We start from the raw sequence: 22038 nt of genomic DNA on the forward strand, positions 1-22038 counted from the left end.
CAGGGGGGATGCAAGGGACAGGTGAAGGAGCAGCAGGACAGAACCAGCATAGTTCTCCCGGGGAGCCTCATGGCTGTGTGGTCCAGGGAACGCCAGCATTTCATGGAAGAGAGTGATTTCCTCTGCCCATCACTGCGCCAGTTGAGTGCGCAGGTGTTCATGGCGCTGCTGGGTCAGCCCTCCTGTGCCTCCCCTTTCTGACCTCACCGTGGTGACTCAGCAGCTTTCTAGAACCAGGAGCAATACAGGAAGGGTTTCCTGTCCCAAGCTCTGCTGGGCTGGGGCCAGGAAAAGAAACTGTAGAGATCTGTCCTGGCCTCAGAGTGAAATGGACCTGGCGGGACCTAGCAGAGTCAAGCTCCCATGACACTCAAGGGTTAGCCATGCGCTCCATGAAGAAAGAACTCACCTCCTCAGCAGCCTGGGGTGGGGTGTGCTGTCGTCATGTCCTTCAGACAGAGAATCTTCCCGCGACCACCCACCATGGTACCCCAGAACTATGGCTGATGCCTAAAGCCCCCATTTAATCCAAGCGCCCCTCCGGCTGAGCCACATGAGTGATTGCTGCAACGGCACCAACAGAGAACCTGCCCCCCTTTCTTAATGACCACCAACCAAGTTCTGTCACTATCCCATCCAACCATCTATGCAGAGCCTCCATTAGCATGATATCCATGCATCTTCTATGTATCTGTAAGTGTCCTGCTCCTACAGTATCACCAGAGTTCTTTCAACCCAAGTTCTTTGGTAACTTTACTCTGTGTCAGGAGGTGTCAGGAAATAAATCAGGGGAGGACACGGCTGTCCGACGATAGATGGCTGGCACAAACAGGACAACACAAGAGTGCTTTCACTTAAAGCTAAGCTTTACTTAGTCTCAAGACTTACACACATCCGCAACAAGTTAGGAAAAACAACCCCAACCCTGATACTTACCAAAGCTGAGTTTGGCTTTCGAGTGAATACAGCCGCAGCCTGTCTGCGCTGGGGAACACAAGATGGATCCAGAGGGAGAGGCAGTTCCCGAAACAAGTTCCACCTGTCTCAAGCTTTTTCCCTTATTATACATTAGTAATTAAAGAAACCTTGCTAAATAAGCAGTTTCAAAGCAAGAGGTTCCTTCTGATTATTGATAACCAGGTGTGGTTTTTTCAGAACTTGCAGCCTCTGAGACCTCAATAGACATTCCCTGAGGCATATCCTCCTCTTTGAAACGCATGTATCAGCAGATTTTTAACACAGCTCTTATCAGGCAGGAAGCGGGGTCAAGCTGCCCTTTTGGTTGCACCCATGAATTCCCACCTCCCCTCCTGCCTTGGTCAAGCTGAGACTTGCTTTTTAACAGCTTGCTGACTAGGCTGTCTTTAACAATAAGCCACAGTGGTTTCAGGCACTTTACCTGGTTTGCCAAAGTCTCCCCGTACAGCAGCTCTCTTACACCTCACCATCGCCTGGCCCTCCTCCGGCGCATATTGCTTCTCCAGTACCTCATGACTGAGCCCACCTGCTTCCTTGGGATGGGTGCTGGATGGCAGCCAGCAAGCCCCATGGGGTGGGACTCGGGCAAGTTCTCTGATACCAGCAGCCCCAGCTGTGATCCCAAGGCAGCTCCATGTGTCACCACTACCAAGTCTTGTTCACTATCGCTCTGTGTGCAAGGGCCTGGCTGGCTCAGGGATTCGAGCCTACATGGCCTTCATAGCTCAGCAGTGACTGATGTCTGCCCAGAGGTCTCTAGGAATGGGTTGGCACAGTCCTACTCCAGTTCCTAGTGGACAGGCGCCCCACGCTGGCACTAACTGGACCCCTTGCTAGCAGTATCAGCTGATGGGTCAAGGACTGAATGTGCCACAGAGACCAATCTCCCTTCCAGGAACATTTCTCCAGCACAGGAGCCATTTAAATCAAAGCACCTCCCAGGATCCACCACTGGCCATGGGGCAGCACCCTAGAGCAGACTGAAGGTGACACTTGTCTCCAGGCAGACAGAGATCAGGCAGGCGAGGCTAGCCTGGCTGGCAGGGGCTAGGTGGGTGGGCAGAGCATCAGTCCTTTGTCTGGCTGGCAAGTGCTGCAATGACAGACCAGGCTCCAGACGGCGGCCCTGGAGTCAGCCTGAGCAGAACTGCAGGCTGGCAGCCCAGCCTGGCACTCTGGAGCTGCCCTGACTGTCCTTGTGCAGAAGAAAGGCCGTCTGTCTATGGGGCTGATTTGGTGGTTTTTTTGGCCATGCTATTTCCAGGAGGCAGAGTCAGTTTTTTTCCACTGAGAACGGAAGCGGAGGTCATGTTGAAGGCTTCTTTATGTGTGTGTTTGTGAAGGTCCCTCCGGGTGCCTGTCCAAGGGGAGTGTGTGTGTGTGTTAGTATGTCCAGGGTGTGCATGTGTGATTCCTGGCACACGCCCACACACGGAGCTGACCAGGAGGCTACCAGGGGCTGCTAATCTGAGGACTCTCACAGCCCCCAGTTGGACAGACTGTCCCTGATCTACCCTGTCTCTGCCAGGGCCGCTGCTCTGACTCCCCCACAGTGCCACGGAGTTGATGTGCCCAGGACAGGACAGGACAAACTTCACCCACCCTGCCAATGAGCATGAGAGCTGAGGGGGGAGAGTCATCCCCATGTGCCAGCCTCTGCTCAGAGTGAAAGTGCTGCCTGATTCAGAGTTCTGCACCCAGCGAATGTTGCTGCAGGGACTAAATCACTGTTCTCAAATCGGCCACCAGGGGATTTCCCCTGGGTGAGGGAGGCAGGGCCTGGCCTGTATCATGAGGTGAACTGAGGCAGGGCCGCCCAGAGGATCAGGGGCCCTGTAGCCTTTGGCAGGCGGGGGGCCCCCGCTGCCAAACTTGCCGCCAAAGACCCGGCACTTTGCGGTGGGTCCCAGGGCAGAAGGACCCCCCGCTGCCAAATTGCTGCCAAAGATCTATGAGCGGAAGAAACTCCAGGAGCTGGGGCTCCACGAGAGTTTTTACAGGGCCCCCGGAGCCAGTGAAGGACCCGCTCTAGGGGCCCCGAAAAACTCTCGTGAGGGCCCCTTCGGGGCCTGGGGCAAATTTCCCCACTTGCCCTCCCCCCGGGCAGCCCTGAACTGAGGCAGCCACCTAAGGCCAGACTGGAGGAGGTGGGGGGGGGGGGGTGCCACTAGGACCCAGAATGTAGAACATTGTGTCCTGCTGCTGGTGCATATGTATTCTCTCTGCTCTAGATGCACAGAGATGGTGGAGTGCTGCGCTGGAGGAAGGAGGGCACAAGAGATATAGCAGGCAGGCAGGCAGGAGAAAAGGATAGGCTACATCTACACTACAGGATAAAATTCGAATTAGCTTAAATCGATTTTATAAACAGATATAGGCACATTAATTCGGTGGTGTGCGTCCATGGTCCGAGGCTAGCGTCGATTTCTGAGAGCGGTGCACTGTGGGTAGCTACTGTAAAATAATTAGGCCAATAACATCGATTTGCATCCACACTAACCCTAATCCGATATAGTAATATCAATTTTAGCGTTACTCCTCTCGTTTTGTAGGAGTACAGAAATCGATTTAAAGAGCCCTTTAAATCGATATAAAGAGCAGTGTAGTGTGGACGGGTGCAGCGTTAATCAATTTAACGCTGGTAAATCGGTTTAATAGCGTAGTGTAGACCAGGCCTGAGAGGGAATAACAGAAAGCAACAGGAGCTGCAGGGAGAGAGAGGAGGAGGAGCCTCTTATGTACCTCTAGCACCCCCAGGAGCCTGGCCTGAATAACACCAGCTTCTCAGGGAGTTCCCTGTTTCCTGCTGCTTCCCTGAACCACTTGAGGAGAACAGGCAGCCAACTGAAGTAATAGGAGCCAGTTAGGCCCTTAAGACGCTGATATCTTCCCTCACTCAGGCCCTGCTACCAGCCTGCTTATTTGTCCTCTTCAACTGAGTGTTGAGAGCCACTATAGCTGGCACAGAACAGCAGTCATGAGTGAAAGAAGAAAACGCCCCTCTGGGGCAGCATTCAGAAAAAGAAAGAGGCAAAGGAAGCTTTTCTACTAAGCAGGATGGAGCTCTCCTGAGATACACAGAACAAATGTTCACAGTGAGCCTTGCGGCTCCAGTGAGGATGTGAGTGGTGAGGAGATGCCTGATCTTCCAGTTAGAGTGCAGGTGACCTGGCAGCTACTGCAGCATCCATATCTCCATCTCAAATGGATGTAACCATGCACATTCCTGAAGAAAGGTGTAGATCAGAGAAGAGTGTGGTGGAGGCGCAAGAAACAGCTGGGGCTGAGTTTAGTTCCTTAAGTCTAGATGATCCAGGACTGTGGACGCACTTGAGCAGTAGCCTGAGGGACTTCCTTGTACTGTGTGGGTCACAACAAGTGAAAAACTTCATGTTCCCAAAGACAATGAAAATAGAAGTTTCCATCCAACACACAACTGGTGTGAAATCCTCAATGGTAAGAAAGTGGAAAGGCCATGACTTATGTACTCAAAAACCCAGAATGCTGCATACTGTTTTTGTTGCAAACTCTTCCAGTCTAATGTTCCAGCCACATTGGGTTCTACAGGAAAAAAGGGCAGGAAAAATCTGGCTAGAAATCTGGCATGCCATGAGAAGGCACCAAATCACCAGAGAGCATTCCATAGGTGGAAAGAGCTTGAGATGATACTAAGGTTAAAGGCCAGCATAGATGATCAGCATCAACAGAAGATTTACTGTTTTACTGCTTTACTGCATCAGTCTCTTTACTGGCAAAATGTTCTGAAAAGGCTCATTGCCATTGTGAGAATGCTTGCTACCCAAAACCTAGCACTGCTTGGCAGTTCAGATCAGCTGTATGTGCCAGACAATGGAAACTTCCTTAAAATTGTGGAGCTAATGGTGGAGTTTGATGCTGTACTCCAGGAGCATCTAAGAACAGTCACTACCCAAGAAATGTACACACACCACTATCTTGGAAAAACAATTCAAAATGAGATCATACAGTTTGTCAGGGTTCCCTCCCCACTCTGAACTTTAGGGTACAGATGTGGGGACCCGCATGAAGACCCCCAATCCTATTTCTACCAGCTTAGGTTAAAAACTCCCCAAGGCACAAATCCTTCCTTGTACCTTGGATTAGGTAATGCTGCCACCACCAAGTGATTTAAACAACATTTAGGGAGGGCCACTTGGAGCCCTACCTTCACCAAATATTCCCCCAAGCCCCTACACCCCTTTTCCTGGGCAGGCTTGAGAATAATATCCTCACCAATTGGTACAGGTGAACACAGACCCAAACCCTTGGATCTTAAAACAATGAAAAATCAATCAGGTTCTTAAAAGAAGAATTTTAATTAAAGAAAAGGTAAAAGAATCACCTCTGTAAAATCGGGATGGTAAGTACTTTACAGAATAACAAAAGACTGAAGAACACAGAGGACCTCCCCTCTAGGCAAAACCTTAAAGTTACAAAACCAGGTATAAACCTCCCTCTTAGACAAAGGAAATCACAAGCCAAAATAAAAGTAAGCTTTCCTTCACTGGTACTTACTAATACTAATGGAGTTGGAGTGCTTGCTTTCTTGATCTGTCTCCGGCAAGCACACAGAACAGACAGACAAAGAACAGACAAAACAAAGCTTTTTCCCCCTCCCCAGATTTGAAAGTATTTTGTCCCCTTATTGGTCCTCTTGATCAGGTGCCAGCTAGGTTACCTGAGGTTCTTAACCCTTTACAGGTAAAGGATTTTGTGCCACTGGCCAGGAGGGATATTACAGTACTGTATACAGAAAGGTGGTTACCCTTCCCTCTATATTTATGACACAGTTACTGTCAACAAAATTCAAATAGAAGATTGTGACAGATCTAAAGGCAGCAAGATATTACTCTGTTATTCTGGACTGCACACCTGACATCAGCCATATGGAACAAATGACTTTAATAGTGCGTTTTGTAACAACAGAACCTAGTGAAAATGTCCCTGCAATGGTGATTGTCAGAGAGCATTTTCTAGAATGTATTGACATGGATGATACTACAGGAGCTGGTATGACAAATGTGCTTCTTAAAAAGCTGGAAGATACGGGAATTGCGAAAGCTGACAGGAGAGGTCAGGGTTACGATAATGGTGACAACATGAGAAGAAAAAACAGAGGAGTGCAGACACGGATCTGAGAATTAAACCCTAGAGGTTTTTTCGTCCCATTCAGTTCTCATTCATTGAACTTGGCGGTCAGTGATGCAGCATCAGCTTTCAGTGAGGCTGCTGAATTTTTTAATGTAATTCAAAGGATCTATGTATTTTTCTCTGCATCAACTCATTAATGGCAAATTTTGAAGCAACATCTGGGAACATCCTCTTTGACACCGAAACCACTGAGTGCCACACGATGGGAAAGTTGACTGGAGGCAATAAAGCCTATCAAACACCAAATTGGGAAGATAGATGATGCCATAGTTGCCATTATGGAGGATAATGTTATGACAGGAACTGTTCATGGAAGAACAGTGGCAGAGGGAAATGGAATCACCAGAAACATACATAACTTCAAATTTCTGTGTGGCTTAGTGTTGTGGCATGACATACTGTTTGAAATAAATGTTGTAAGCAAGAGATTCCAAGGTGTTGACCTTGATATATCTGGAGCAATGGAACAACTGGACAAAGCAAAGTCATATCTACAGTCTTACTGGTCAGATGAGAGATTTCAAAATGTTCTGAAGAGTGCACAGAAGTTGGCAGAGGAACTTCACACTGAAGCTATTTTCCCACCCATTCAAGAATATAAGAGTCATTAAAGAAGAAGGCATTTTGATTATGAGGCATGGGATAATCCTGTAAGAGACCCCAAACAACAATTCAAAGTTGAATTATTTAACCAGTTGCTAGATTGTGCAGTCAGTTGAAGACTGTTTCATGCAGCTCAAGGTCCTGTGGGTTGGAAGGGACCTCAGGAAGTCATCTAGTCCATACCCCCTGCTCAAAGCAGGACTAATCCCCAACTGGCCCTCTCAAGGATTGAACTCACAACCCTGCATTTATAGCAGGCCAATGCTCAAACCACTGAACTATCCCTCCGCCCCCTCAAGGAACACAGCAGTATATTTAGGATGGTGTATGATATTCCAAAACTCCTCACTATACCTGAAGAAGTCCTACACCAGCAATGCAGGGCACTAGAGATAGTGTTGACACATGATGACGTGCAATATTGATGTAAGTGATTTAGGTGATGAACTGAAAGCCCTTTCAAGATACATTTCAGCAGGATCAACTCCAAAGGCCGTTCTGGAATATATGTACACAAATAAGATGACTACCCTCTTTTCAAATGTTTTTGTTGCTGTGTGCATATTTCTAACACTTCTTGTAACAGTTGCCAGTGAAGAACACAGCTTCTCCAAGCTGAAGTTAATAAAAACACATCTACTCTCTACAATGACACAAGAGAGGCTGGTCAACCTTGCAATCATCTCAATAGCGCATGGGCTGGCCCAGACTATGGACCTTCAGGAAGCAGTTCAAATCTTTGCAACCCAGAAAGCACCACTTTGATTATTCAAACACATAAAAATGCCAGTGTTTGTTATGCAGACAAGAAAAGTTACATTTGCTGTTAAGGCGTTTGAAAGTAAAGTGTTACTTAACATTTTTGAACAAGGCATTTTAAGTTATTAATTCTTCTTTATAGGGGTAAGCAGCAGAGCAGTACCATTAGAGGAGTAGAACAGGGAGAAGGCAGAATTGAGACCTTTCAAAGTTTTAGCCGAAGTGAGGGGGCGTGGGGGTGTCATTTGAGCTCCCCGTCTCAGGTGCCAAAATGTTGTGGGCTGGCCCGGGGGGTGGGGAAGTATCATAGAATCATAGAATATCAGGGTTGGAAGGGACCTCAGGAGGTCATCTAGGTGGTGGGAATAAGGGTGTTTGACTTTTGTGGGGATTGCTCCAGCTGCCTGCACAGATGCTATGACCACCCCTTTGTAACCTGAGACCCAGGAGCAGGATGCGATCAGGTGACTCTTTGCCCAGGAAGCGAGACAAAGGCTGGAGGAGGAGCAATGGGCAGGGCAGGGCAGGGGCCAGGCAGCTGGAAACGAATCAGTCTCATCTGGCTGGGGGTGCCATGGGAGGGTTAGAGCCCTGGGTCTTGGCTTCCCTCCCCCGCAAGATGGACTTGTCTGAAAGACACTGATTTCTGTGATAACAAGTTCTGTCCTACGCTGAGTTCTAAACCTTCTGTTTTACTGGTTGGCTGAGAGTCACGTCTGACGGTGGAGTTGGATTGCAAGGCCCTCTGGCTTCCCCAGGAGCCCCTCCCGCGTGCACTCACAGCGGGAAGCGCACGGTGTGTGAGTTCCACCCAAATCAAATTATGACCTGATACTTGTTAATGGTGTTTAACATGGTTTTGTTTATTGTCTGCCATTTTGGTTTGTAAAGGCCAAGTAGTCCACCATGTTAGACAGCCTTCTTGTTCCCTTAGGAGAGAAAAGGCGGGAAATCTAGTAGGTTGTTGTTAGGCAATGGGAGGGATTATATAGGTTGGGAAAGAGCAGGAAGGGGTTCTTATTCCTCTGCTCTTACCTCAGAGAGAAGGGAAGAGATTAGACACCAGTTATCCATCTAAGTAATAGCTTAACACTAATTGAATCGGAAAAGATCTGATTTATTGTTGGGGCTTATTGTTTTAAGGGAAGCATACTTCCATCCACAGGGTTTCTACTTCAAGTGGCTAGGGCTCTTACTCAGACAGGATGTTGCAAAGAGGTTAGGTTGGGAAGTTAGTTAGGCCTCTTACCTGATTCCTCATCGTCATTTTCTGGTGTGGTCACTGTTCCAGAGGGAATCGTGGTCCAGTGAGTCATTCATCAAATCCTGGTCTCAGCAGCAGCAGCAGCATCTGGACACGGTATAGAGAGCAGCCATCATTTACCCTTTAGTAATTCCTGTGTGAAAGAGTGACTGGTTATAAAATCTGTTCGGTATTAATCCTGCCTCCTCATTCCCTTCTTGCCTATCCTATTCCTAATTCCCTAGTTAATAAAGAATCGATTGTTTAAGTTGTGGTCTCTGTGATTATTTTAGATAAGCTCTGATAGATGGGCTATACTGAGGGAATCTTGGGAGACTTCTGTTGGCTTCCCGCAGTCTTCTGGAAGTAGGGTCCTGAAATAAATAATAAAAACTAACAGGTGTGGAAGGGGATGCTGAATGCTTTGAGGTCAGACCCAGGACAGTGGAAGCTGTGTAAGCTTCTTCCTCTGGAGACAGTATGTTCAGAGAGAGGAGGCTCCCCTAGAGTCCTGACTGGCTTTGTACAGAGTAGTTCCAGAGCATTGCCCCGCTGACTCCTTGACAGTGGGCAAGGCCCAGCAGCCAGACACCTGGGAAAGAATTCTCTGTAGTAACCCAGAGCCTCCTCATCTAGTGTCCTATCTTCAGCTATTGGAGATATTTGCTGGCAGCAGCCACAGATGGGCTACATGCCATTGACAGAGAAGCTCTGAGCTTAGGCTGGGGAGTTACCAAGTTTCACCAGTCTCTGTAGGGGAACTGGCTTATTCTGGGTCTAGATCATCAACCTCCACCTGCAATCTGAAACCCAAAGATGAGGAGCGCCTACAATGGTTGCAGAGAGGGGCTGTATTTTTGGCTGCTTGTTGTTACAAGATTAACTTTAAAGCTTCTGCTTGTCACGCTAGCCACTGCACGCAGCAGGGATGGATCCTCAAGTGGAGTCAGAGACAGTATGTATATTCTCCATGGTCCAGCTTGAACTCTTGCCAGTGACAAATGCCATGGTATGACATGCCACTGAAAACAGTCCATGCTGGCTGATGAATGGATGGCCTAATGTGCATGGACAACTATGGCCAGCTTTCTTTGCTTGAAATGACCAATTATGTGGATATCCAGGCTGATGAATGTCACAGGTGGCTTGTGAAAATATTCTTGGGGAGGAGGGGCCTGAGTCCCACCCCTGTGGGTGTTTGGAAGGGACCTATTCTCAGAGGGAGAGGGGAAATCAGCAGCTCTAGTTCCGTGGGGCTGGGCCCAGCTCCCCACTCGAGCATTCACTGATTCGGAGGCGCCTGCCCCAGCATCGTGTGATATGTGCATCCATATGCAGGCAGAGTGCCACTGGCTTGAGGGCTTCACTTACCGAGTTGGGCGTGCACATGGGCAGCAAAGTGGCAAAGCAGAGATAGGTTTGGGAAGGGGGATGAGCCCTCTCCAGCCCTGCCTACCCACCACCTATGCCTAATGTGTGGCCCTCGGGTGGTGGTTCCAATGTAGCTCAGGTCACGCCTCTATCAAGAATTACACGAGAACCTTTGGGAATGAAAATCCTGGTTGGGAGTTGTGCATGGTGGACAGGGATTGATAAACAAGCAGAGGAAATGGCATCGTTGTTAAGAAACACAACGCAGACCTAGATATGCTCCTTTGCATTCTTGGGGGTAACCATCTGCCCCATGGCAGCAGATCCACGTAGCCCCTAGGGGCTGTTAATGGAACATATGTCTTTGATTGCAGAAGATACCCATTCTAAACGGCCTGAAGTATTCTGTATGAACTCAGCTAATTCCACGCAGATGGTGGAAGCGTTAAGACTTGTTTGCACAGACAGAAGTTCCTGACCAGATTGTAAGTGACAATGGAACTCAATTCCCATCCAAAGAGTTTAATTTGTGTGTCAAAAGAAATAGGATCAATCATGTCACATCAGCGAATTCCCTTCTTGCCACAAATGAAGTAGCAGAAAAGTTTATTCAGACATTCAAACAGTTTGCACTACAGCCTTGGATAAAGGCAGTTTACAGTACAAGACTGTGAATTTTATGTTGGCCTATAGGAACATAGCCCATGCTGCTACAAATCAGGAGCCAGCAATGTTGTTTATGGGATGTAATTTAAGGACTCTCCTGGAATTGTTAAGGCCCAATCTACAGAGAGACATTCATAAGAAACAGTGTGATCAACTGGCCACAAAATAATTCCACCTAACTGCATAGCTTTCACATGGGAAAAAGTCTTCATAAGAGACACCTGCTTTAAGTCATGGAAATCTGGAGATTGTGTCACAGACTGATCTTCTGCCTTATCAGATAGAAGAGGCACCAGACATGTCGTGGAGAAGACAGAGAGACCTGCTTTGGAGCACACGTCCTGTGGAATGTTCTGTCCCACAGCAACGCCTGTTGAAAACACTGAACTTGCAATACAGCCACAGCGACTTGTGATAGCACCAGTGAGCCTCAGGGTCCTGTTTCTACTACAAGAGACCGGAATGCTATCGGGCAGAAAGCTGTTGCTGATCCAGCGACCTGAGAAAGTGCAGACACCGTTCCGAAATGGGTGGGATACCAGGGAGATGTGATCCACGGAGAAGTTACAAACCAGTTCTCAGACTGAATTTGTAGCATGCTGTGCGTTTAGTGAGTGATGCATTGTAACTTTTTGGCACTTTACAATTACATTAAAGGTGGAGGAGCCTGTAGTGTATAGGAATAGGGCAATATCCCTTTAAATCGTTTGTAACCCTTCTAGTGGCGCTCACTGTGTTTTGTTTAAGAAGCTGCAAGAAGCAGAACCCAGCCACAGCAGCAAACTCTATGTAGCTGGGCCTAGATGCTGGGGTTGCTCAATAAGCAGAGCTATTTGGACCCCACTGGGCCTGGCTGGTTCCTTAATATTATGTTCGTGTTTCCCCTGATTTCTTCTGGCCATGAGTTCTAGATTGGTGGCTAGTCCCCGAGAATGCTCTGTCTCCTGCACATGTCTTAGTCTTGCAGCTGCCGGTTCCATTATTGTGCTGGAGCAGAGGGTGATCATGCACGGTGATGGTGTCATGTTGGTGCCATGGGCCCATCCCCTGGAGTCCAGTGAAGGATGAGGACTGAAGTGGTGCCAGTGTACAGCCAGGAGCCAATGCTGATTGCTGTGCGCTGTCGTGATGTGATCTGGGCAGCCTGTGCTGCTGAGCTCGGAACCTGCTCTTGCTCTTTCAGGACTACACAGGTACCGAGAATGGCATAATCAATGTCCAGGAATGCATAGGCCAGTCCAGCTGAAGGCATCGCTGCATGTTGGGATTTGAGAGCCTTTGGAGTGATGTAGTGCTAAGTTCCTCAAACTGCTACAGCAGAAACAGTTCTGCTGCAGCGATCATGAGGGAGGAGCCTATCTCCAAACAATGCACATCCCTAAACACTCCCTAACTTCTAGCAACTACTGCATCGTTGCTTGCCCTCTATACCCAAGGAGTGGCTGATAAAGGTGCTTAAGGTCAGAGGAATCTGTTGCCTTCAGCTTAGGAAGCCCCACTAGAAAGGGCCTACTACCCCCATGGCTCACACAGAGCTGAGCACTTCATGGTGGTAGAGCTGAGCCCTTTCCAGTGCTGGGCCAGTATCACTGTCCTTGGAGACTGAGGCCCAGAATGGTGAAGTGACTCAGCCCAGTCCCACAAGGAGTCGCTGGCAGGTTCGGGAATAGGGGCCAGTCACTTGCTAACTACCACCTTGACAAGCAAACTGCTTAACCAACCAGGGACCTCCTCCTCGTTGCTCCTTTCACCCCTGTGCCAGTGTGAGGGCTGGGCAGAGGCAGCGGAAGGCAGTTGGCAGCTCCCTTCTAGCTGTGCAGTAGGAAACACTGGGACAGGAGGTTTTGTTTAAGTACAATGGCCTTGTCTGCCCAGAATTGTTTCCTGATGGGACAAAATTTTCTTCTCCTCATTTGCAACGTTTAAACTGGCACAGGCTAGAGAACAGCTTGTTCCTGAGCATCACAGAGACTCAGTACCAAATGACAGAGGTGCCAGACAAGCCATAGAACACCATGCTGTGCCACTGATCACGACTGGCAGGGCAAGGGATGAGAAGGGAGCAGTTCGTGACTCACTAGGAGGCACTCTGCCTTCTAAACCAGGCCTGCAGTGCTGTGGCATTGCAGATGCCATCTTTTGGCAAAGACTTAAAACTAAGCTGCTGATCACTTAAGGTTATTAAAATTCCCAGGGTAGGTCCTGCAAGAGTACGTTCATTAGCCCTGCTGTCCAGGCCCGATTCCAATTATACTCTGCCTCCCTGAATTCCCCCTGCTGTTTCAAAGGGATTCCAGATGTCTGGTTCCCAGGGAGCACCTCTGCACTAACTCTAGCTCGAGAGCCCAAGGTAGAGAGCAAACACTTGCTGTTTGCACCAGCTCCCAAGCAAAGAATGTGCATCACAAATATGGCGTGTTGTTAAAGACTGGACTGTGCTGCATGCTAAGAAAAGGGCTTGTAAGGCTCTGCCTAACAGCGCCATCTGGTGCCTCCTGCATAGAAATAGCGCTTGGAAACTAACCCATCTAGCCAAATTGCAGAGACTAAGCCCTAATATCTGTGCCTGCTGGTGGATGTAAAATTGAACAGCCGCCCTATCTGTGAAATCCTGCACTGTGTATGCTGAAGGGTTAAAAACACAGTAGTCAGCTGCAACATGCTTTCATACCAGCCAAACAGGCTCTGCAGTAGGAGAAGGAAACTCCACCTCAGCTAATGCTCCTGTTTGCTAAAGGGAAGATCCTTCCCTTGCACATTTGCACACAGCCGGGGAGTGGGAGCCATCCACCCTCCAAGTTCGGTGTGTTAGGAGCTTCAAGCAGGCTCTCTCCACCAGCCCGGGTTCTCCAGCCCACTGCAGGGCTCTTCCCACATTGGGGATACTCAGGAGGGCATAGGGGCCAGGAGCCATGCTGGCAGGGAGGGGGCTCTGGGCTGTTTCCACAGCAGCTGGAGAAATGGCCTAAGCTGTGTTTTCTTCCCCTACTTCGGGATTATTCCATTTGCGCTGAACTCTGAACAATAAAAGTCAGTGCTGGGCTCCCCTGCTGCTGGTGACCACGTTCCCTGGCAGTGCTCCTGCTCCCTTTGATTCTCTGGCCCCCTCCATATCTCATCTGCCTTGAGGTCACTTCCTTCCTTAGCCGGCTCACCCCTGCTGCCTGCTCCCTGGGGCTTGTGCTGCCAAAGGGCTTCAGAGCTCGGCTCACTGGGGGGCCTTTCCCATTGGCTGCCTGTGATGTCATGCCTGGGACAATGGGCCCCAGCAAGCTCAAGGTGCTGACCTGCTCTTTCCTGAGTTGTTTAATAGTCTCTGTGTCACCGGAGGCAGTGAGACTCAGTGTAAGTTGTGCACTGCCTGGAGAACCCTATTCCTCAGCCTTTGAGTACCTGCTGCATGCACTTCACCAGTGCTGTCCCAGCACCCCCCAGGCATGGCTCATCACTCACTTACTTCAAGGCACCCAACCTTCCCCTGACCAACAGCTGCATTCACCTAACACGGGGCACGCTGCGGCAATGTGATCGTGAGGGCCTACGGGTCCTAGCATGCAGCGCTCCAAGTAGTACCCATAAAGATGGCAGGTGCCAATCCCCATCTCTGGCAGCGAGGAGCACTGCATGCTGGGACCTGTGGTTGTTCCTCTGTGATGGGATCCCTGGGATGTAACCTGGGACTAGGGGACCACTGTGCCTCTTTAAATCACTAATCTGGGTCATCTTGCACAATGCCTGGTGACAAGCAGCAAACCCTTTCGAGTGCTGTTACTACTCAGTACAATTGCATGTGGAACCCCACACCCAGCCAGATTGCATGAATGCTCCCAGAGCCGCTCATGAATCACACAGAGACAGGCACCAGCCAAATCCGCCTAACTTCCAGCACTGTACCTCAGGAATATACCATCTTGCACTGCTCAAGAACGCTTCTTGAACAATGCAAGTTTATTAATGGGTTCACCACTTCATCAATGGAAAGTGGACATACACCAGCCTTTGTAATGTGAGCAGATTTACCAAACACTTCAGTCAAACCCACTGGTAAAGATAAACATTAGAATAAGTGTATTGATTAAAAGAGATGGGTTTTATGTGATTATAAGTGATAGGCAAAAAGTCAGAGTAGTTATCAAAAGAAAATAAAAGATAAGTGTTCAGTCTCAATTCTTAACTGTATTAGGCTAGGCAATATCTGGACTAAGCAGATTTTCTCAGCCGACTGGATACTTCAGGTTGATTGCAGTCCTTCATATGCAGGTTCTCCTTGTTAGCCTGGGGACCAGTATCCTCAACTGCAGCATTCTTGTTGCCTTCAACATGGGTGGGGTAGGAGAAAGGACCAACCATGCACCCTCTGTCCCCTATTTTATATACTCACTCCATGTGCTTGGAGAACACAAGTCCTGGCATGTCTGGTGGGCATATCAGAGTCCCCAGGCAAGGTTGAGCAATTCATAGAATCATAGAATATCAGGGTTGGAAGGGACCTCAGGAGGTCATCTAGTCCAACCCCCTGCTCAAAGCAGGATCAATCCCCAACTAAATAATCTCAGCCAGGGCTTTGTCAAACCTGACCTTAAAAACCTCTAACAAAGGAGATTACACCACCTCCCTAGGTAACCCATTCCAGTGCTTTACCACCCTCCTAGTGAAATAGTGTTTCCTAATATCCAACCTAGACCTCCCGCACTGCAACTTGAGACCATTACTCCTTGTTCTATCATCTGGTACCACTGAGAACAGTCTAGATCCATCCTCTTTGGAACGCCCTATCAGATAGTTGAAAGCAGCTATCAAATCCCCCCTCATTCTTCTCTTCTGCAGACTAAACAATCCCAGTTCCCTCAGCCTCTCCTCATAAGTCATGTGCTCCAGCCCCCTAATCATTTTTGTTGCCCTCTGCTGGACTCTTTCCAATTTTTCCACATCCTTCTTGTAGTGTGGGGCCCAAAACTGGACACAGTACTCCCGATGAGGCCTCACCAATGTCAAATAGAGGGGAATGATCATGTCCCTCGATCTGCTGGCAATGCCCCTACTTATACAATCAAAAATGCCATTAGCCTTCTTGGCAACAAGGGCACACTGTTGACTCATATCCAGCTTCTCATCTACTGTAACCGCTAGGTCCTTTTCTGCAGAACTGCTGCCTAGCCATTCGGTCCCTAGTCTGTAGCAGTGCATGGGATTCTTCCGTCCTAATTCCCCTGGTGTGACATTGTGCAAGTGAGTCATTGAATTGTAACTCCCTTGCTGGACAATGGCTGTTGATGTTTTTTCAACACCTGCCCTGGTGTTGCTTAGCTTCCTTGTTATCTCTGGGGAGCTAATATCTGGGCAATTCCCCAACTCACAGCATATTTTAGTGACAACCATAAAACACAATCTCATAACTTCATATACACCAATGATATACATACTTAGATAGAACAACGGCTTTAAGCAGATCATAACCTTTCCCATGATACCTTACATGGCATGCTTTATATGAAATATCCCAATTATATATAAATGATTAATATGGGGGTTACAGGGTGCTCCCCTGAGGTACAGAGTGTAGCAGGCTCTGTAATGAATATGGCCTTTGGCACCACCTTAGGCTCCTTGGTAGGCCAGACATCTGGCTGGAGCTTTGCATGCTGAGACATGTAGTCTTTGTGGGCTGCACCTCCACAGGAAGGCAAGGATGGCCAGAGGCTGCACAGTAGAACTCCATGGACTGTGCGCCTTGATTTAACGATGATGGTGAATTGTGAGGAGGAAAAGACTGAGATGATGTCAGTGGAGAGATTGCTTCTACCTGTTGGGCCTCCCCATGACCGCTCACCGGCTGCCCTGAGAAGCCCCAGGGCAATCCCTGAAACACAGAAAGGATCAGGGAGCCGACAGTCTTTAATGCAGCCAGGGTCTGCGGCGCCAAAACCCAGTGGGGTGGGTTTCTACACAGGCAGGGTTGTTCAAGGGCCTGAGCCCCAGGTGCTGGAAGGTGAGTGAGCTGCTGGTGGAGGAGAAATACTACCCGAAGGGAGCACTGACCCAGCTGCCTGCCCGCCTGGCCTGGGGGCTGCTGTTGCAAAGTCACCACTGCACAGACAAGGCTCAGTGTGCACCAAGCCAAAAAGCTTTCAGTAACTGACTCTGTGGCAGTTTCCTGTTGACAGCTTTGTGGGCCGGGGGTTTCCTTGTCCCCTTTACTTCCTGTGCCATCCGATGGGGAACAGGAGACTGTCTCTTCCTGAGCATGGGTCATGTTCCGGCACTCAGTGCCTGGGAACAGGCAGGGAACAGGAGACCTGGGCTGCTGCCTCTTCTCATATCTTTCTCAGACTCCGGGCAGCCTTCCTGCCTTGGAATCTTGGGTATCCCCATTGCAGCTTATGGGCACCCCCAGGCTCAGCCTGACACCCCACTTGTCTTCCCCCTCCCCCACTTTCTAGGCCACGTGTCATCACGGCCACCAGCCAAGGTGAACTGGAGCCCATCAAACCCTGCTCCTTCAATAGCCAGAACTAGACAGAGACAGGAGCCATTCACTGCTCCCAGCCCTGCAGGTCAGTACCTGCAGCTGGGAATTGTCCCCAGCGCCCCCCGCCCTCCCCCGGCATAGTGGGGCAGGGCCGGTGCATTCATTCTATCCTAAAATAAGAGGGCAAGGGGACACTGAAAGGCAGTATGCTCTGGACTAGAAAAGGGAGATAGTTATACAGGCAGGTTGTAGTTAACCCAGGGGACTCTCTGCTGTAGGAGGCAAATACAATCATGGAGTTTGCAAAAAAGGCTGCGTAATAAGTGATAGCTATCATATTGCAGAGCTACATGAGCTGAGGCACTGAAGAGCATAAATCCATCTCACTCCACAGCGCAAAGGCTTGATGATTCCGACATGTGCCACAGTCCACAGGCAGGCCTGGCTCTGATTCAGGACAGGGCTCTCAATCAGTTCCTCAATGGCCTCTTCACTTGGTCGAAGGACATTTGAAGCTCCAAACAAATTAAGACAGACCAGTTCCATTATCCACTGTTTGTTAGTTTCTGATGGGTTTGACAAGAAGCATGATTTTCCTTGTCAGTCATTGGGCTGCTGTGCCCCCGACGTATGATCATCAAGGTGCTTTATTATTCTAGTTGTAATTATCATTTCACCAATAGAGAATGAGGAAGGGGAGGGCTTGGTAACAGAAGAAGAAAAGGTCCTGAACAAAAATAGCGCTTCCAGAATCTATCTATCTATATTTAGCTGTCTCAGTGTCTCTCTTTGTCCCCACATCATCCCTCCTCCCTCGCCCCAGATCATGTGTAGAGGATTATGAGTCTGCCAGTGGCTCTGACCCTGTTGTCCAATCAGGACAGTCTCTTACTTTTAGATCTGGGGTCCTGGATTCACCCTGCGGTACCCGGAGCAAGTCCCTTCCCCTCTCTGCCTCCATTTACTTTCTGCAAAATGGGGATCAGCATGGTGACCCTCCCTCGTAAAGCACTTTGAGATCTCTGATGGCAGGGCTCAGGTTCAGTCAGTGTGGGGTGGGACAGCAGGCTGGAGCCACTGGTGAGCTGCTTGGTTGGTCTGCAGAGGCTCAGCTTCCACTTAAAACACGAATAAAGGCTCTAGCTGTTCCAGTTGCAAAACCAAACTCAAAAATGGGACCCAAGCCTAATTGGTGAAGAGCTGGAGCTGTAGAGAGCTAGCAGAGACTGGAGAGGTGGGACCGGCCCCAGTGACCTCAGGGAGGAGTGAACTGTTTCCTTGCTCAAGTCAAACAGGAGAGAGAGGCTCAGAGATCTGCACAATTTATCCTGAGGTCTGGGCTACACTTGAATGTTAGGTCAACAGAGATATGGCCCTCGGGGGGGTATGTGGGTGTGAAAACCCTGAGCACTCTGGCTATGCTGCCTTAACACCAGGTAGATACGACTAGTGGACAGAAAAATCCATCCATTGACCTATCTAGCTACAATCACGTAGAAAGCTGTTTTACCTACACTGATGGACAAACTCTCCAGTGATGTAGGAAGCATCTACAGTCTGGTGCTATAGATGTGCTGCCATAGTGTAGATGTAACATCGACAGACCCTGGTCATCAGTGGGTGGGATCGAACCTGGGACTTCTGGAGCTAAATGTCATATGGCTGTTAGAAAATTCATTAATCTCTTGTTAAGTGGTCTTGGTGCCTGTGGTGGGGTGATGACTCACTGGCATGGCACCTCCTGCTGGTCATCCTCAGAATTAGCTCTTCTCCAGCTCCAGAGTGCCCTCTGCAGGCCAGTGTCTCACCTGCTGCTGGCCACCATGTCCCTCCTGGACCCCAGTGCCCTCTGCCCAGAGACTCTGCCCACTGCAGTACCCCCTCAGTCTGGGTCTCCCCTCTCAGGGGATCCCCCAACCCTCTATCCTCACCTTCCCTCAGTGGCTACTGCCAGTCATCATCTAGCCCCCGCTCCCTGGGGCAGGCTGCAGTCTATAAACCACTCAGCACTGGCAAGGGGGGTTGGACCAGCTGCCTCTGCCTATTTCTGGGCTGCCCCAGTATCTTTTGTGGGCCCTTAAATTGGCCCGCAGCCTGGGCCTTTGCAAGGCAGGAGCTCCCCAGCTCCCTCTGCCCTTCCCCAGCACTGCTCTACCCTAGATACCCTTCTCAGCTTCCCAGGCAGCCCAGTCCTTCTCTCTCTGAAACTAGAGGAAGTATCTCTTTTCAAGCCTCTGGCCCACAGCCCTCTTATAAGGGCCAGCTAGGCCTTAACTGAGCTGGCCACAGCTGTGGTCAGCTACTCACTCAGCTTTTCCAGCTGTTCTTAATCCCTTTCACCCAGTCGCAGACCCCTTCAGGACTACTTTTAATGCCTCCGGGCAGGAGCGGGGTGACCATCCCACTACAGTCCCACTTTATGGGACAGAGTGCCATGCCCAGGAAGTATGTGGCTTCCTCTAGCTTAGGAAGCACATCCTGAGCTTCAGAAACTTCCCATTTGAAATCCCAGACAAGCTCCCACTTGTAACACCATCAGACTCCAGCCATTGGCAGGTGGGATTGAACGTGGGATCTCTGGAGCTAAATGCATGAGTGTCTATTGCATGAGCTAAAGCCATATAGCTGTTAGCTATGGCTGTAGAGCAAACTCATTAACCTCTCTCTAAGTGGTCTTGATGCCACTCAATGGGACAGAACACCACACCCAGGAGGTGTGTGGGTTACACAGACATCGCCCAAGTGATTTACTCTTATTCAGGGTTCAGTTCCTGTGTCTGCTACACTCTTCCTGTGTGACCTGGAGCAAGTTACTTCATTTCTCTGGGCCTTTCACCTGCAGGAAAGTCACGCCCCATTTCCTGTGGAATACACACTCACGATGAGGTCAGATCTCAACTATGTCCATGCAAACAATGCTCTGCACGGGTCATCCACCCTGCACTCCCCCTGCAGCAGGAGCATGGGGCCAAAACTGCTGGTGGTGCATTAATTCCAAAGGGGCATGTGTTATGACAGCATGCTCTGGGGTAAACCCCAGCTTGGTGGGCTTGTTCTGGAGAACTTCCACCCATGGCCCAGGAAGCTGGCAATGACAGCCTCAACTAGGTTGCAAGGCAGAGGAGGGCGGCCCCTCATGCCTGCTGCAGGGCAGCAGACTAATGAAGAGAAGCTGTGTCCCAGTGGAATGGTGTTCCCATGGGCTGAGCCCTCACAACGATTCCCTCCTCCCAGGATTCCACCTAACACTTTGTCCTTCTCCAGCCCCTCCCATCAGCCTGGTGTCATCGTCCCCTAGTCTGTAAATGGGGAAACTGAGGCACAGGAGGGGCAGAGACTTGCATGAGGCCAGAGAGCAAGTCAGCTTTCTCCAGGCACCATTTAGTCCGGGATTCCCACAACAAATTTTTTGGTGGCCTCAGAGTGCGGCCACCAACTCTTGCTGGTGGCTGCACTGACACTTTTTCCTAAGATTATTTATTTTTCCTAAATTAATAAGGTAATATACACATATATACATCCAAATCATTGTAATTTATTTATGTAAGGTTTTTTGGGGGGTTGGGTTTTTTTTTGCAGACTCAATAATAAAGATAATGGACTCATAGACTCAGAGACTCTAGGACTGGAAGGGACCTCGAGAGGTCATCGAGTCCAGTCCCCTGCCCTCATGGCAAGACCAAATACTGTCTAGACCATCCCTAATAGACATTTATCTAACCTACTCTTAAATATCTCCAGAGATGGAGATTCCACAACTTCCCTAGGCAATCTATTCCAGTGTTTAACTACCCTGACAGTTAGGAACTTTTTCCTAATGTCCAACCTAAATCTCCCTTGCTGCAGTTTAAGCCCATTGCTTCTTGTTCTATCATTGGAGGCTAAGGTGAACAAGTTTTCTCCCTCCTCCTGATGATACCCTTTTAGATGCCTGAAAACTGCTATCATGTCCCCTCTCAGTCTTCTCTTTTCCAAACTAAACAAACCCAATTCCTTCAGCCTTCCTTCATAGGTCATGTTCTCATGACCTTTAATCATTCTTGTTGCTCTTCTCTGGACCCTCTCGAATTTCTCCACATCTTTCTTGAAATGCGGTGCCCAGAACTGGACACAATACTCCAGTTGAGGCCTAACCAGCGCAGAGTAAAGCGGAAGAATGACTTCTCGTGTCTTGTTTACAACACACCCGTTAATGCATCCCAGAATCATGTTTGCTTTTTTGGACAGTTATCCCTATTCTGTAAAAGCGGCAAAAAGTTCTGTAGCACCTTATAGACTAACAAACATATTGGAGCATGAGCTTTCGTGGGTGAATACCCACTTCGTCAGATGCACTCTATTCTTTACTGGACCTAACAGAATAGAAACACAAATAAGGTCCTTTGCATGTTCTTATCTTTATTAATTATCATTATTGTTCTCCGGGTGGGGGGGCTTGTGGCTCCAGCCTAGAGGGGCCAGAGGGGTCTCATGGCTCCCGCTGCTAGGGCGGGGGTGGAAGGGGTTGAGGTGGGGGCTAGCCTCCCCAAAGGGGGGCTCCACCCACTACCCATGCACCCGCTGCTCACCTCTTGACCCACTCCCCACCCACCTCCTGCATCCCTCCTCACTCCCCCACTGCAGCCAAACCCAGCCCTTCCTCCTCACTCTTCTACAGGCTCACTGCCCACCTCCTTACCCCCTCACCCAGCTCCCCCTCCCCTCCCATCCTCACCTTGCTCCTTAAGTATTGTGTATCCCACCTGTGTCTCCAGAGAGGCGGCGCATGCAGCAACAGAGA

The 22038-nt window shown here is 49.3% G+C and overlaps 1 protein-coding gene across 1 annotated transcript in view; it reads right to left on the reverse strand.

The window, feature by feature from the left end:
• Nucleotides 1-8835: 8835 nt before the first annotated feature.
• TUSC2 (tumor suppressor 2, mitochondrial calcium regulator) overlaps nt 8836-22038 on the reverse strand; it is a 48046-nt gene continuing 34843 nt past the window's right edge. The window contains exon 3 of the mRNA XM_030568506.1: nt 8836-8906. Within this exon, the coding sequence (XP_030424366.1) occupies nt 8886-8906 (21 nt within the window). The 3' untranslated portion in view covers nt 8836-8885. The remainder of the gene's footprint in view (nt 8907-22038) is intronic.

This window comes from Gopherus evgoodei, chromosome 7 (genome assembly GCF_007399415.2).
Source record: "Gopherus evgoodei ecotype Sinaloan lineage chromosome 7, rGopEvg1_v1.p, whole genome shotgun sequence".
Lineage (NCBI taxonomy): Eukaryota > Metazoa > Chordata > Testudines > Testudinidae > Gopherus > Gopherus evgoodei.